General features: G+C 31.5%; 2 protein-coding genes across 4 annotated transcripts in view; both read left to right on the plus strand.

The window, feature by feature from the left end:
• Positions 1–8,023: 8,023 nt before the first annotated feature.
• On the plus strand, positions 8,024–14,620 carry LOC113521540 (probable NADH dehydrogenase [ubiquinone] 1 alpha subcomplex subunit 12). Of its 2 annotated transcripts, XM_026907105.3 has the most exons (4): positions 8,024–8,377; positions 9,349–9,474; positions 11,022–11,214; positions 13,894–14,620. In XM_026907105.3, exons 1-4 carry the CDS (start codon positions 8,270–8,272, stop codon positions 13,929–13,931), a joined length of 465 nt encoding a protein of 154 aa, XP_026762906.1. In that variant the 5' UTR covers positions 8,024–8,269; the 3' UTR covers positions 13,932–14,620. The 2 variants fall into 2 exon arrangements, with proteins under 2 accessions (XP_026762906.1, XP_052751494.1); XM_052895534.1 differs by lacking the exon at positions 13,894–14,620 and having other exon boundaries at positions 11,022–11,505.
• A 473-nt stretch (positions 14,621–15,093) lies between these two features.
• LOC113516752 (protein apterous-like) overlaps positions 15,094–17,405 on the plus strand; it is a 118,053-nt gene continuing 115,741 nt past the window's right edge. Inside the window, exon 1 of one of the 2 annotated variants that reach the window (XM_026901230.3) lies at positions 15,094–15,311. In XM_026901230.3, coding sequence (XP_026757031.1) covers positions 15,276–15,311 — 36 coding nt within the window. In that variant the 5' untranslated portion in view covers positions 15,094–15,275. The remainder of the gene's footprint in view (positions 15,312–17,405) is intronic. The other variant, XM_026901223.3, reaches the window with a different exon arrangement.

A 17,405-nucleotide genomic window follows, 5' to 3' on the forward strand; every position in this document is an offset into this window, starting at 1 on the left:
ACTAGTTTAAACATAAGTGTGCATAATGTTATAAAAAAAAATATTGTACATAAAAATGGGCTAGTGAAATTATTACTATGGTATACATATATATATATATATATATATATTTACTACCTTTCTTAGGGTAACTAACTTTATGGGAAATTGTATATAAGTATTGTTCGGTTCTGTGATCATGGCTGTGATCTATTTTAATAGAACTGAAAGCGTAAACAAATGAATTGATCCCACCATAAGACAGTCTGCTGATGTCCAATAGTAAGTAGTACAAATGAAACCTTAAACCAATCAAAACACCCAATTAATTAATTGGATTAATTTTGATTGGTTACTTATTAATTCGTGACATTGAATTCATTTTGTGATAATTTCAACCAAATTTGTTTACGTTCTATTGAAATAGATTGTACGTTAATGTGTGATTTTTGAATAGGGGTTTTATAATTTATCGTAACACGCCACGAGATTATACGATTTTACGATTTTACTGTCACGATATAATAGGCGTGCAAAATTGTATGTTACAGTCGTATTTTTAATCGACTTTTGAAAGCGGAAGAGGTTTTCAATTCGGCTGTGTTTTGCGCTTTTTTTTTACCTCATAACTCTGTCATTTATAAACCGATTTGGATTTCTTTTCATCTGAAAAGATATGTTTTCAGAACTTTTCCAAAATCTCAGAAGTGGTTCAATGATTTACTATTAAATAATAATTCAGGACGGATTCATCTGTCAAGTGTGTCCTTTGGACAACTGCTAGGAAAGAAGTAAGTGTGATACCATTATCCCAGGCGGAAAGGGATTCTAGTGATGGGGATTAGGAATATACCCTATTAAGCCCGATTTCTACATGGTTACTTCTGGAAGTTAATTCTTAGTGAACTAGCCACGTTAGAGCAATTGATCTGACTTCACCGTTATCATTTCGTCCTCCACTGGTGTCCTGGTGTGCTATTGTATGTCATTAGTATAGATGGATGCGCCATTGTACCTCCATTCATTGATGCCTTTATATTATGCATATTAAGAATGTTTCCTTACAACTACGTACATTTGTACAAATGTACAATAGGGAATATTCTAGGCTCTGTGGGGAATGACCTGAGGGCTTACCATGAAATGTTTTCCGAAATTTCGAAGCCGAACGAAACAGAAATTTAATGTTAAAATTACATAATACTTACCGTTTAAAAACATTAAAAATATGAAAATATTATTCCTTGGGACTTTTATGGTAGGATTTATGACGAACGAAATGTTAAACTCCATTTATTGGTCCGATTTTGGTATAAACAAAAACACGAAATTGAGCCCGAAACTTCGGAACTTCATCTCATGGTAGCCTTTTACAGCCTTTGTCAGCATTGGCAGCCTTTTACTATCGTACTTCTCGCCATAGAGCCGGAGTTCATCTTCATTTCTTGGGTGCATGGCATAGTACTACTGTTCGTGCATCTCATTCATTTGTACCTCGTACATCTGGGTTGTGGTATGAGCGTCTTCAGTTTTCCCTTTACAGTATAATATGGGGAATTTCAAAAAACATGCCTACAAACATTTAAAAGGCTGGCAAAGCACACGCAATTTCTCTCGTGTTGTAGGTGTTTTTGGACGACAGTAGCTCTTTCTATCAGGTGGATCCTCTGCTTGTTAGCGTCACTAATAATAGAAAAATGAAAAGATTTTGCTTCACTATTATATCGTGTAGATATATTCCTACGATATTGTCTCGTGTTATTGTAAATTATAAAACATCCTAACGGTGATGGTTTGAACGAACTGAGACAGTAACGAATGTATATATAGTGGCATATTTTATTAAAAAAAATATAAGTATATAACAATTGTGTATTATATTAAATATATCAATGTAGTACATATATTGAACTGTACCAATTGTACCTAATTTATTTTATAATAATTACACAGGTCTCGTTTTAGGTTCGTGGGAATTTAATAAAGGGCGGGCGTCATGTCGTACAATTACTTTGTGTTTGTTGTTATATACAGAATATAGTACTTATTTTTAAAACTTACATTCATTTCGAGAAGACTCGACTAATTTGGGAACCATCCTAAATTGGTCGAGCTTTCTCGACTATATTACACGTAATCTGGTCGTTATAACATCACAATATAGTGTATATTTACGAAACTTTTAATAATAAAATATTAACTTATTGAAAATTAGCATTACTTCGAAGAATAGTTTAATCGTCTTCCACTAACTTCAATCTAATACTGAAATACTATTGCTACCCTGCGACAATATTTGCCAAAATAATTTCGGAATTAGCAAACATATCGCATATCTTAAAGAAATAGTATGGAATTAAAAACTTAAAAAGCAGTTTTCGAATCGTGGCCATACTTAGTTTTTACTTTAGGGTCATTTGTGCTCAAATGTAAACAGAGAATCGAAAAATATCGAAATTTTATAAAAGCGAATTTTTTTATTTTATTTCTTATAATTTAAATGGTCTTCGGTTGATAGCATAAATAAATGAAATATTAATTTATTATATGAGATATTTCTTAAGTTCATGTACTTAAATGCTTTATTTAACGCATGTACTTATGACGTACTTATTATAAAAAAGGCAAAATAATTGTCACTTTCCGAGTATGTAGATATTGAAATTATGTTTCTCGTCGTGACGTCACGCTTTTTTGGCGCATCAACGATATTACCACTGTAGATATAGGTATAAATATAAATGTATATTTGTAGGTACTGTCGCGTGTAAAAGTTTGTATACACTTAAAGAAGTAATGTCGTATTAGTGATAATTGATTCTTTTTAAATTATATTTTAAATACGAATAACCGTTTGACAGACCACGAAATAATGGTAATTTTAAACGACGCCATGAGCTGTGGTATTAGGTACTCGAAAAGATTAGATTTGTTCGTAGTAGATAAACTGAAATAAAATACTTATTCCATTTTTAAAATTCTGTCACCTATAGAAAGCTACATTATCGGGGAGCCACATAAGCTGTATTTTATTAAAAAAAATAGTGATTTTTTTGATATATCTACTCATGCGTGGCAGATTTAGGTCGCTAGTAGGTTAAAACTGACTGACTGACTAAATCGCTCGCCGCACGTCACTCCAATGGCTGACATTCGGTCGAGTGGTTGTATATGTCATATTGTGACAAATAATTATCATTTTTTTTTATTTACTGGACTTTCTATATGAGGAGGACAGCAAACAATGTTGTATAAAGAAGATATACGAAGATTTAGAATAGTAAGGTGTAGAAGCGTTTACATACTATTGCACGTGATTGTACCATGGAATTCTCAGTTGACCCCAGGGTCATATGTACTTTATAAAATAAATTATATGAAACCATAACTTAATAATAGCCTTAAATATCAAGAATAAATTCAGGTAAATCTTAATTGTACGGAGGCGGTTAAATGATTACTACAAGAATTTGCTAGAAATATATCAGTTATATAATAAAATAATATTTTTTAAATAATAGACACTTTATACAGTATTCAAGACGGCTTTAGAATTTGCAATCACATATTAGATGTAGACAGTCCTTTGTTCCACAAAAGTGAAGAATATAAGGGAGAAAACGTTAGTTTTCTAAAAAAATCTTTTGTTTTTGTGGATTAACGGTAATATATTTGTAATCATTATGTAAGAAAAACACAAATAATCATACATTTTTATTCTACTCAGAATTCTAACGTGAAGATATAACTTTTATGTGTTGTGGCCGATTTGGACGACGTACGCGATAGATGCGGGCCAGTGGACATAGCTGACGCGACAAAACAAATGGACTTAATTCACAAATAATACAGAATTTACAATTATTATGTCACGATAAAAAATACAAGAAATATGTTAGCAAAACCAAGTTTATTTTGTATTTTTTTTTATACGAAATACAGCGAAATAACTGGACCGCTTTATGTTATATCGCGCGACGGCTGTTGTGCATTTGTCGCGCGTGTTTGTCGCATTGGCCGCAAGTTGACAGATTTCGATGACTTAGGTATTTTTATATAATAATTTCATATAATATAATGGCGAAAGCGTTACCATTTAATTATTATATTTATCCAACGTAGGTTTGATCATAATTTACTAAGAGGAAATCCAATTTTATATTACAAAAGTGCAAAGACGAAACCAACTTATATTTCTTGTGAATCATACGTCTTTGGGCACAGTAGACTCTTGAATGTAAACAAACGTAGGGTGGGTGTGATATATACATAGGTGTGTTCCTTGCATTCGCGCTGTGCAACCCACATAGCGTTTACGTAATTACATAACCCTATAGGATAATATAATAAAATTATAATTTTATAGTCAGTAATTGTAATAATTGTCGAAATGTTTTTACTTTATAATTCAACGCACTTTTGTGGTATCGCTACAAGCACGTTTATTGTATTTAGTTGTAAAATGAAAAGTAGAGAAAACTAATTAAAGATCTTTAATTAAAATTTACCTATTTGCATTATCGTCAGATTAAATTTGCCATACGGATGTGTGCTATACATTTTTGATATATTATTTTGCAAAGTTTATATTTTAATATATATTGTGTTGTATTATTTTTTTTTATATTCAATAGTTCAACTGAATTGTTTATATTTCATCCAGAATTAGTTCACACTTGTGTTAAATACATAATGTTAAATATCTATTTTTCTATAGCAAAATCAATTGTATTGTTATTGTTGCAATAGTTCTGCGATAAAATTTACAATTGTGTAATTAGCACATTAAGTGTGAATTAAGACATTGATTTGATGTTTTACACAATAACTATATTACGAAATCTAGTTGTGAATATTTGTATAGTTTCCTAATATAGTTATAAGTCTGGCTGTGAATGGACATGTAGCAATAACAAATGTTTAACAGCCGTTCCCCAGCACATTGATTAGTGACATTAAAATTTGAGTTATATGAAGCGTTGATTTTTTCCATTGTATGTTAATCTTAGATCAAAATTAAAAAATATATACAAATCTATACGCACAATAATACTAAAGGTGTCACTTCATGTTCAACTATTAAATAGTTTCACACACACATACACACATTTCCACTTATTTACTAAGAATTGTTTGTTTTGTTTGTTTCTAATATTTTTTTTATTGTAAAGTTTTAAATTACAAAATACAGAGTTGTTAAGAAAAGAATGAGCACAATGTCGGACTTATCCCATAAAAGGGATTTCTTTCAGTCAACATTAGAATGTCAGAAATTGTGAATTGGTAGAGATACAGAAAATAATTTAAATAAATATTATTATTTATATATATATATATATATATATATATATATATATATATATATATATATATATATATATATATATATATATATATATATTATAAAAAATTGCATTTATAAAAAAAATACGAATACAACTGTACTATATTTGTCTCACTTATCCAAATATAAGAAATTCATACACTTACTAACTCAAATTGAATTTACATTACGTTTATATTTTTTGTTTGGTCTGGAGATTATAAGTATTGGCTATTTGAAAAAACTAGAAAAAAAAACCTTTGTTAACATTTGTTATTCCACAGCTGGTGTCAACCTCACAAAATTGTCAAGTACTTCCGTAATAGTATTTATGTCGAGGGTCACGTTCATTGCTGATAAATTGATTTATATCTTTTTCTAGGACTCTAGTCCATTTTGACCACGCGGACAAGGCAAATTTTGAAAATATTAATATTCTATTATTTCATCTTTGAAAAAGTGGTAGATACAGTATTTTTGTAATTATTATTGGTCTATGTGTTACTGTAATAGGTACGCTCTGTCATTAAGTCTCTCATTTCATTAAAAAATCCTTTTCCATATTAAGTCTGTTAGCTCATCCACAGCCTTTGGTTTATAACTCCTTAGCTTCTTTTATTTCTCATAACAACGTCAAACTTTAATTATCACTAATACTAAAATCCTTACCGTACCTTTTTAATATCCCGTCTCGTTTCGTCCCCTCTTGTTAAGGCATAATGAGCAACATTAGCTCTTTGCCAATTAAAAAATAAAACATTTATCGATGTTAACATTCTTATTCGTAAAAGCTTTAAAGAATAAACGCCCAAGAAGTATAGAATATTTTCGTGTGATATAGAGGTATGAAAAGAGGGGGGACGCCCTTCTTTGCAGGAGATCAAGTGCCGGATAGATAAGATTGAATGGGGTGAGTGGAGTGCTTAGAAGAACCAAGAGCTAGCTATCAAAGAGAGTTGGGGGCCGGTGATTGAATTCTGAGATGAAAAATGGATCCGGCAATGGTCAGGGTATCGTTAATTATGTACCTAAAATGGTCCCTCTAAAAATATTCTTTAGAGAACTCAAGAGAAGAAGTAGGAGCTACTATTGCCCCCCCCCCCCAAAAGTGCTATCCGTGAGAGTAACCTTACGAGACTAAGTGGAGGGCTACCGCCTGATCCCCCAAAGCGATGCCCGTGTGCATTTGGCTGACATTATAACCTGATCCCAAAAGTGATAGTGACAAGAATAGTTGGTGTGGTCGATGGAGGTGCTTAAGAGTGATACCACAAAACTACCGTAAGCAGAGGAAATGAACAACCGCGGATGGAGTTTTAAACGGTGGAGGTTCGATAGATCTGGCGTGATTCATTTTTTTTTCTATACGAATGGGTTGAATACCGATTCATTTGGGGGTCCCTTCACTCACTGAGGGTTTTAAAGTTTTCTTTACTTTTCATGGGATTTTGAGTTCTTTATGAATAATGAAATGAGAGCAAACTTTGAAAGTATTCGTTATACTGAGGGTACCAATATGTCAATAATCAATATATATTATATATTATTATTTATTATATCTACCGCCTGATCCACAAAGCGATATTTGTGAGGATAATTAGGTTGTATAAATTGAATTCTTAAAACCTAATAGACATTAGATTTCTGTCAGCAATGAACGTGCAAATTTTCTTAAGTATAATCAATTTTTGTGTCGGATTAGGCTGTGAACAGTTTGTATGTGAGTCGTTTGATTGTTGATAATAAATTATTATGTTGCTTTTCCAATGGTGTTTTTATTTATGACTAGACATATATATAGGTAGCTAATGTACTTATGCATTACGCCTATGTTTCCTCTCTCACTTATTAAATTCAGTACAATGTGAACAGTCTTTACGGACGTATCTAAGTACATATAATCTATTTTAATGCGGGTAAGGGATAGTTAGTAATATGAACTACCAGTCCTAAAGCTAGCGATGTAGGCAGGCCGACCTCCACGTGTGTCCCCTTCCTGGAAACCATTGTGCTTTTCTGGTGCCCTGCCAGCGTATACCGTTAGCGTAGGCAAGGTTATCATTCCATTTGTATTTATTTAAAGAAATCTATTTCAATAGAACTTAATGAAAAGGTAATGAATTTTATAAAAAATATCACAGTAACTGTAAATAAAATTAGTAACCAATAGAAACATTTGAATTAATTAACCGATTTTTTATTTCTTCTACAACAGTAGACTGTCTACGGTCGGTCTGTCTGTCTTCTTGTGTTATAATCTTTTAAAGTTCTATAATAAAACAAACTATTATTGCAGATTATGTATTTGAAATAGACGTAAAAGTATCAACCCTATAATATGTGCAAACAAAAATTAAAGAAAGTATAGTATTTTATTGATTTAACATTATTTATTTAATGGTCGAGGGATGAGCAGGATTTTCCCTCTTAAAACATCACCAAAATCTCACTGCAGTTGCCAACTCGCCTGCCAAGTGTGGCAACTACTGGCATAACACCCTTATATGGGGAGACCTATGTTCAGCAGTGGATAGTTAAAGGCTGACATAATAATGATAACACTTCAATGGTTTGAATATTACAGTTCAGAGTAGAGCAGACATGAGTGTACGATGTTAGTTATGAAAAAGGATAGAAAAAAAAAATTATGAAATGGCTTAAATCAAAGTAAGATATTGTAATAAAACTAGTATGCACGGGTGGTTACCTTTGTCTCACTCATGTCTGCTTTCAAACAGCCAAGGTACGGAAGCATAATACTTTTCTATAGGATTTCATAGCAGGCAATGTTTCTTAGTATCTTAGTAGTCATTCCTCATAGTACCTTTTTTTTAATATTATCTTTTTTTTTCATGAAAACTTTGGAAAATTCCACAATGACACCTGTAAAATTTTTTGACATTGCTATATAAATTTTAAAAGTATAATTTTGAGTTTTAAAGGCAAATAATACACATTTAAATAACAATGTATTTAATACCGATTGATAAATGGGCTCGCTTTTTTCGTATCGTATCGCAAAATGGTGGGCCATTCAAAGCTCTTTACAAGCTTTGGAGGACGGACACGCTGAAGGTAAGTATACAAAGAATAACATACCAATGAGCGCGCTGAAAACGAAACCTGAAAATGACGCTAATTAGTACCACTTTTACATTTGAATAAACTTCCGCGCAAACGATGAACATCAGCTATCTTATTTCATTCTTATAGTTTTTATTTCAGTTAAAATGTTATTTTTATAAATGTCTTTGTATGCTGTCGCTATTAGTATTTTTTTTTATTGTTTTCCGAGCGTATATTTTCGTTTTATTATAAAAGAAACATATTTTTTACAACAAACTGAAATAAAGACGATTATTTCTTCTTATTTCATACATTTATGACAGCATGGTTATGGTAATTATATAACGCAGTAAGAGACATAACCTTTATGATAAATAGAGTCCGTGCTATTTATTAAAGATATTTAGGAAAAAATAAGATTACGAATTGTTCAAAGAAAAAAAGAGCCAAATTTCATTTTAGGCCTCACGATGTCCCGCCATGTCTCTTAGTTGGCTCCCATCCTGATACACTTGTGGAGCGAATCATTTAACATGGATTTGACGTGGTCGGTCGATCGCATAGGCAAATGTCCCAGAGATCAAGTATCATCCACCAAGCTCTATATCATATACTGCTTCGTGGAAGCTTCGTTTCTCGGTGTCAAATGTAAGGATGCGCGATCGTGTTGTTGTTGAAATATGCTGCGTAATGCCGAGTTCTTCCAATATGAAATGGAGACGTTTGTCCTAAATTCGGTCCTTGATACCTGAAGCATTCTCCTCTAGCGCCACATTTCTAGAGCGTCTATCTTTTTCCTTTGATTTTTTTTAGGTAAAATATTACATTTACTTACGTGAGGCTACGTAGTCGTGGTCATAACGTAACCGGTGTTGTAAAGATGGTCCTGTGACAAAAGTAGTTTTTTCTACCCACCATAAATTATGTAACCTGAAAGAATTATCTATTACAAATTGTAATTAAAATGGTAAATTTCTTAGGAAGGTAAGCTGATGGGCGTGGATTGTTCCGGCAACAAATACTATGAGAACAAGAATTATATGATGGGCCGTAGCCGATGGGTCGACTATGCGCCCAACGTCAAATTGGAATACGACGCTAGTCAGGTGGGTTACTCAATTAAAATAAAGACAAATATTATAAAAAAGAAAAAGAAAAATATATATTAAAGGATAGAAAATTATTTAAGGTTTTGCTTCAAAAAAGAAGGAACTGGGTGATTTTCAGCAAGTACAGCTCTTGTCTAACTTTGGAAAACTTTTTAACTGTGCTTCCAACTTCGATTCTTCCCAAAAAGAAAAAAAAAACCGATGTCTCCGAAATACAGAAGGAAGTATTTTGCAAAATGCTTTTTGGGGATATTAACTTTATTGAAGATTCGAGACAAAAAATATCTCTTAAATTAAATTAAAAAAAAAAGCACTTGATAAAATAATCCAATTGCAACATTAATTGTAACAAAAATTATGGAATGAATACAAGTAAACTCAACCATTGCAAAAGAATTATCAAATTCGGTAGAGAAAAATACCGTATAAAATGCATAAACACGATATGAGAAACAGAATATGAGTTATATAGTACAATTGTAGCGAAACGGGATCTACAAAAAATGTTGGTACATACAAGATTTATACTGTCACATCGAGCTCCTTCTATCGCTTAAGAAAAAAAAAACTCGCATTTCTAAAGAGATCCCTTATCATAATATAAACTCAAATAATTCGTGTTAAGACCCCGATAAACTATACTAATAAAGTGTAATAAACGCGAAAGTTTAAAAGTAACTATGGCATCATAACTGTCCATTAACATTCCTGTGCAATGCAAGGGCCTTTCCCATAACAGAAGTTATTTCTATTATTCATATTACATTGAGCAGGCGGTATGGCATAGGATTCCTTCCCTAGCATTCGTGTGCTATTGTCATAATTACTTCTTAAAAATCCAAATAGAAATTTGCATGTTTTTTTTTTATACAACTTAGAATAGCAAACAAGCTGACGGCCCACCTGATGGAAAGTGGTAACTGTCGCCTATATACATGAGCAGTACCATGGACATAACAGAGTATACTGTTTCGCCTATGATACTCGTACCTACCATGCGTTGCCATTCCTAAGGACTCAGGTGTTATTCCTCTGTACCCAGTAAATATACGCCATATCCCACCCTTCAAACCGAAACTTAGTCATGCAAACACAACTGCTTCACGGTTGAAACACGAATGGGACAGAGGTACCCAAGCAATCGACTTTTGTACAAAGTCTCCCTCTGGTAATGTATGCGAACGATTAACTAAGCTATCGACTGTTTCAATACAACATAATGGTAATATAAACAAACGAATGTAAACAACGGACTCGATTACAAGACATTACTAATACAAATAAAAAAAATCGATTAATTATTAATTCTTGTGTGTAATTATTGTGTGTTTTCATTAAGAAAACACATTATGCGTGTTGGAGATTGTATTATCCATAAAATATGCTTTACTGCAGATTTATATCGGTTAATCATACAATAATTCAGTCCAGTTCCAGGTACAATAAAAATAATTAGGTACAGTATTTTTTTTCACCGATATCCAACCCTCTTACATATATAATACGGACTTCATTTGTAACAAAGTAACACTAGAACTTAACAGGTGACGCCGGAGTGGTTTGGTTGGCTTCATTATAAGACAGACCGGCTGCCAAGCGAGGATTGCGCCAAGTACCGCCTCTACAGCTGCTGCTGGTGCCACCGCTGGCTCCTGCCTCACTCTGAGAACATGTCCGGAACCTCAGAAGCCTATTATCCATACAGTACTGTTAGATCTCATATTAACGTTTGGGATGGTACGTATTTATTTAATTATCAGTTAAAAATTAAGGGTGACTGATGATTTTCTTGTAGTAGTTGTTCATAATGACCATACGTCTATGTAGCCGGCTCATTGTCACTTCACATTGCATATCTTTTGAGTTATTATTGAATTTTTAATTTAATTTTGCGATATTTCGTTTCTCTCTAGCTTGGCGGGTAATTTAAAGGATTCTCAAATGGTTGGTTAAAGATTATATTATAATATTTATATTATAATAGAGTGTAAGAGAATTAATTTTTCGCAATAATAATTTAATTTTTACATACATACATACGAGTATATATATACTACAAAGTTTTATTTTTCATTTCGAAAAGCGAGTGTAATAAAGTGCAACAGCGTAACATGCCGCTCCACGTAGTTGAGTGATGATAAACATCGTTAACAAAGTAAATAAATCCAAGATATATATCTGGCGGTAATTATACTGTGAATTACTGTGTAATTTTGTTATTAAATGAATACAATTATGTCCTCTTATCGGTTGTACTCCAACTGTCTGCTAGATGGCGTTACTTGTACGATAAATTCGTCCGAATGACCCAATATTTTCATTAGAAGGTTGGAATCAGCGGAGCGGCATTTTGGTTAATTATTATAATGATAAAATCCGTTGAGAGGGAGGGGGAGGGTGTTGTGGTGAACATTTATGTATTTCACTGATTAATTACAGTGGGAACTCAAACGTGTCCTATACAAAAAAAAAAAATTGTTCTCTATTAGAGGTTACGTAGTACGTTCATTATAAATTATTATTATTAATATTACTTTTGTAATTGCTTTCATACATGCAACTGAGTGTACTTCCAATGATAATAGGTAATTTGATTGTTTTTTGTTTATAATTAAGCACCTGTGACCCGCGACATGGCGCTTGATTTAGGATAATCAGTACCTACATAGGTACCCTGACTTTATTTAGGTTGTGGTCTTACAAATAGACAAAAGAGAAAGGAAAATCTTTCATATTTATATATTTAAATATGTATAGTCATGATTTTGTAGTTTGGGTGGTTTTTTATAATTTATCATATGGATAGGGTGCTGTTAGAATTTACTGTAGCACTGCACGTTAGCATACGATTTTATCGTTGCGATATAATACAAGAGCAAAATGTATGCCAGAGGGAGACTTTGTACTAAAGGCACCTCTGTCCCTTTCGTGTTTCTACTGTAAAGCAGTTGTGTTTGCATGGCTGTGTTTCGGTTTGAATGATGGGATATGGCAGTGAATTTACAGGGTACAGAGGAATAACAGCTGAGTCCTCAAGAATGGCAACGCATGGGGGGTATCATGGGCGAAGCAGTATTATTTGTTATGTCCATGGTGTTGCTCATGTCTATAGGCGACGGTTACCGTTTTCCATCAGATGGGCCGCCAGTTTGTTTGCCATTCTAAGTTGCATAAAGAAAACCATGATGTTACAGGTGCTATCCTAAATTATAATAGTGTCTCCATCTAGCAGTCAAGCGTGACGATAAACGTCATGATATTAGGAAAGTAAAATATATGTTTTTTTATACCACTGAGGTGGCAAACAAGCATACGGCCCACCTGATGGTAAGTGGTTACCGTAGCTTATGAACACCAGCAATACCAGAGGTATTACGTGCGCGTTGCCGACCCTTAAGAAACCTCTTTACCCCCCTTTTGAAGAACCCCATGCTGCAGTCTGTATAATTGCATACATTCTTATTATTTTATCCGTATGAAGACAAATTGCAATAACGTTAATTGGATTGTTATATTGTATGCATGATGTCACTTATATATTGAATTAAGTGGAATTAATGACTTCAATTAAATCATGTATCTACATAATAAAATTAATAAGTATCAAAAGGCAATTATGTGAGGAAAAAAGTAGATACGAGCAAGGTAGGTACCAGATTTATCTGAACTAGGTCAGCTCAACAATATTATACATCACTTTTATTATTGTTGTAAAAAAAAACTTATGGAATGCTGGGTTACTTACGAACTGATTATATCGAGATATTTTTATCAGAGGCTCTCAGACAAAAAGTGTTTTCGATAAAAAGCTGTTATATATATTAATATATATTACCTATCCATCCATACAGATATTTGTTCTTATATATTTAATGTAAATAAATTCTAGAATTTGCTATGCAAACAAAAAATACTTCAGTCAATAGCACCTATGAGAACAGAGGGCCTACCATGAAATGTTTTCCGAAATTTCGGAGCCAAACGAAACAGAAATTTAATGTTAAAATTACATAATACATGCCATTTGGAAATATTAAAAATGTTAAAATATTGTTTCCTTTGACTTTTATGATTGGACGTATGACGAACGAAATGTTAAACTTCATTTATTAGTTCGGTCAAAATTGAGTCCGAAATTTTGGAGATTCATTTCATGGTAGACCCGCTGATCACGAGTACTTTTACGATTAAAAATCGTTATTGTATCGAACACTCTCCTTTTTAAAGTCGGTTAATAAAATAGGACCTGCCTTAGATTTGAATGTTAAGCTAAGCAGCAAGAGTCAAGGACTAGTACTCCAATTATTATGCGGTCACCCATCCAGTCGATAATCACATTCAATCTTACTTGACTTCATTGATTGATTTTGGGGGTTGCGAGTAATGTTTGTATTTAATATACTTTTTTTGTTTCAGGTAACACTGTGTGTACCCGCCCTTGTTTACCTATTTAATTTATTATATCCAAAAATATACATTTTTTATATAACTTTTTATAATTACTAAATATTTTGTTACAATTGTTGGATTCCAGCTATAAACGTGATTGTTGTTTCTAAGACATCCTTTCTGCTCTGAGCTATCATGTTATGGTCTCTGTGACACAGATACTGTCACTAATAATTAATTAATTACTGTCTCTTAATAATTTTATTTTTACTAAAAAAATAAAATTATAACTAGAAAATGTCCTTATATAGAAGATAGTAAAAAAAATATGTGATGGCCTGTAATAGGAGCAGTAAAGTTAAAACAATGTTTTTTTTAGAATTTTTGTCTGTCTGTTTGTATTTTTATTCTGGCATCACACAAAAATTACTGTACCAAAGTAGATGCGATTTTAGCGATTGTATTTCTGAAGATCTATCTTAAGAATTGGTGTATGTTTTATTTTGATACGCCATCTAAGTGGTTCTCTAACTAGTTCACAAAATGGACCCTAGGAAAATATTGTTAAGCCCGAGAAAAATACAAATATTTTTTCGACGTGACTGCCTGCATTAGCTGTAACCAATAAATAGTGTTATTTCTATGGGCAATGATATAAACCCTTATATTACATTAAATTCCGAAATGGTATATATTTTCATAAAATATGTAATTCGCTTAAATATTTCCGTACATTTAGTCCACTTTAAAGGACTACCGCTCACTTAAAGCGCTGAAGTAAATAAAATACGATATAAGATGGATCTTCTCCTTTGATTTCCATCTTCTCCTCATCTTACACCTTGCCCCTCCTCCTTTTCCGTTTTCTTTAAGTTTCTCTATTACTTCTTATTTGTAGTGATACTAATAACATAATAACTTAATTTCAGTTTACAATTTGTAAGCTGCTGAAGAAAGTCTTATTCCCAGAGAAAAAAAAAAAACTTAAAAGAATCAAGAAAAAATAAGTCCACACTAACGAACTCGCAATGGTTAATAATACAAGTAATGTGCGGAACCCATAAAAGAAAACTCCACAGACGTACGGGCTTGTGACAGAAGCGCGCACACATTTCATTTCCGCGCAACGTCACTGGCTAGTTGTGACACTGAAAATTCTGTAGGACATAAAAAAACGGTAAAGTCAAACAGAATTTATAAAAAGTCAGCTGCCCACCATCAGCAGTTGGGGCGTTACGGGGGCGTGGGCTGCGTCCGCCTCTCGCGAGGTCGCCTCCGTACACTGGGGACGCAGTCGGCCGCCGTTAGCGACGCAGCGCGCTTGTCACATTGTCATGATACGCGTGTGAGTGTTTGTGGGGCAGAGGCCCGCTCGTTCGAAAATAGAAAACGGAAAAATTGACCCCCAGATGGGAGTTTACGAGGAGAGGGGGGCGATGCACTGGGTAAGTGTTGATGTGTTCAAATGTTACAATTTGTTTCATATTTGTTATGTATTGCTTATTTATTTGTATATATTTACAAATTGATGTTTATATGTACACATAATCGTATATACAAATTTAGTATGTCTGTTAATAGTGTTGTAGTGGGATTTCTCATTTGTATTATATTATGAAATATAAAAATGCTATGTTTATAATAAAATTTCCCTTAATGCAATAAATTTCTGAAATGTAAAGTGTAATTTTTAAATGATAGTTGCATTACGAAAAATAAATATTTATAAACAGTAAAAAATATTTAATAAAAAATGTATTCATAACTATTATCCATTAATAAATAAATTAAATAATATATTTCTTTTAAGGCACTAAATATATGTCGATATTTTTATATTCTTCTTAAAAACCCGCAATACTATTTGAAGAAAGGAGAGAGAACATAAAGTCGAGTACCTATTTCAAATTAACGTACAAAGCAATTGAAAATTAAGTAGGAGATATCTCTTTACATATTTTCAAATGTGTAAATAAAGTGGGATTATAAAAGTAATTAATTATTAGATAATTAGTCTTTAATTCATACTATTAAAAGTAATTATAAATTAGAGAAATTATAATATTATATAAAAAGAAAAATAGGTAAAATTAATTCTTCATTTTATGATGATGTATTATATATACAGAATATCTAGTTGTTTACAATAGTACGGGATGTAAATACTTATCCTACTGTTAATAGGATAAAATGCTTATATTATTAGGTATTAACGTATTAGTAATCACATTGTTTAACGACATTTTAAATAGTTATTAATATATTTGAATAAAATAGATTTTAGTTAAAAGTTAAGAATGTTTCAATATAACAATATTCGTTGCACAATAAATAAAGATTGATAATATTATATGAAAATATATTTGTATTTGTTGAAAGCTGAAAATTGTACTAATATTTTAATAAAAAAATGTATGTCAACATATACATCTATTGAATTCTTTTTTCATTAAAAGCAGTCTCTTGAGTATATCAAAATTAGTATATTATTTATTGTTAGTACATATTCTGTAATAAAAATTAATATTATATTTTTTTGATAAATATTCGAGTATATATTTACATATTCGTGTCACAATTTTTTATTATTTTTTTTTATATAATATGTAATAAAAAAGTTATTGTATATAGGTACTTAGATATTATGAATTGTAGTTTAGATTTGTAGGGATGAAAACTTGATAGTAATTTAATGTATAATTGGTCAGTTTACTTAATTTAATAATAAAAAAAATACTAATGATAATTTTTATAAATCTTGATTATGATAAATTTTAATTAAACATATATTATTATATAATATATAAGCGATATTATATATAAAACGGTTCACTTATCCTGGCAGATAGTGGTTGTGCGGCGTTGATATCTTTTGGTTTGGGAGGATGCAATGGCACGGAGTAACATTAGGCCTATTGTACTGCGGTAGCCGTTACGCAGGAATATAATGCTGTTTATAATAAATTGTAGAGATCATATGTTGATTATTTATATATTGTATTATATTTAACAATGTCTTTTACGTATTCCTCAAATTGACTAATACATTTATTTTATTAACATCTTATTATAAAAATTATAGTAGGTATAATTTATTTATTATTTATTTAATAATAAATATTTTATGTATAATATATTTAAAATATGAATTATTGATAGTAAATTATCCTATATTTATAATATGTTAGATATCTATATATCTATAGGATAGTTAAATAATACGATATCTTTATAAATTTGCATTTGCTTTTTACTTCGGTCATTTCTATATATTTACTAATAGTTCCAGAGGTCTAATATACAGTTTAAATTAAATTTTATATCTGATTAATTAAGAAGGTAATAAGTAAAATATAACATGATCGATATCGAATAATATTTCATGATTTTCTAGTCGAAGTATGGTCAAGTATAGATTTTTATTTTAATCATATCTATATGTGTTCGAATGTCGTGTGTATCGAGATAAGAATAAGAAATTTATACCTGGTGTAGTAACTATTTATTAGGTACTAAACGTGACATCACATCGTCTTTTG

Source organism: Galleria mellonella, unplaced genomic scaffold (genome assembly GCF_026898425.1).
Source record: "Galleria mellonella isolate WM207_F2 unplaced genomic scaffold, CSIRO_AGI_GalMel_v1 utg28, whole genome shotgun sequence".
Lineage (NCBI taxonomy): Eukaryota > Metazoa > Arthropoda > Insecta > Lepidoptera > Pyralidae > Galleria > Galleria mellonella.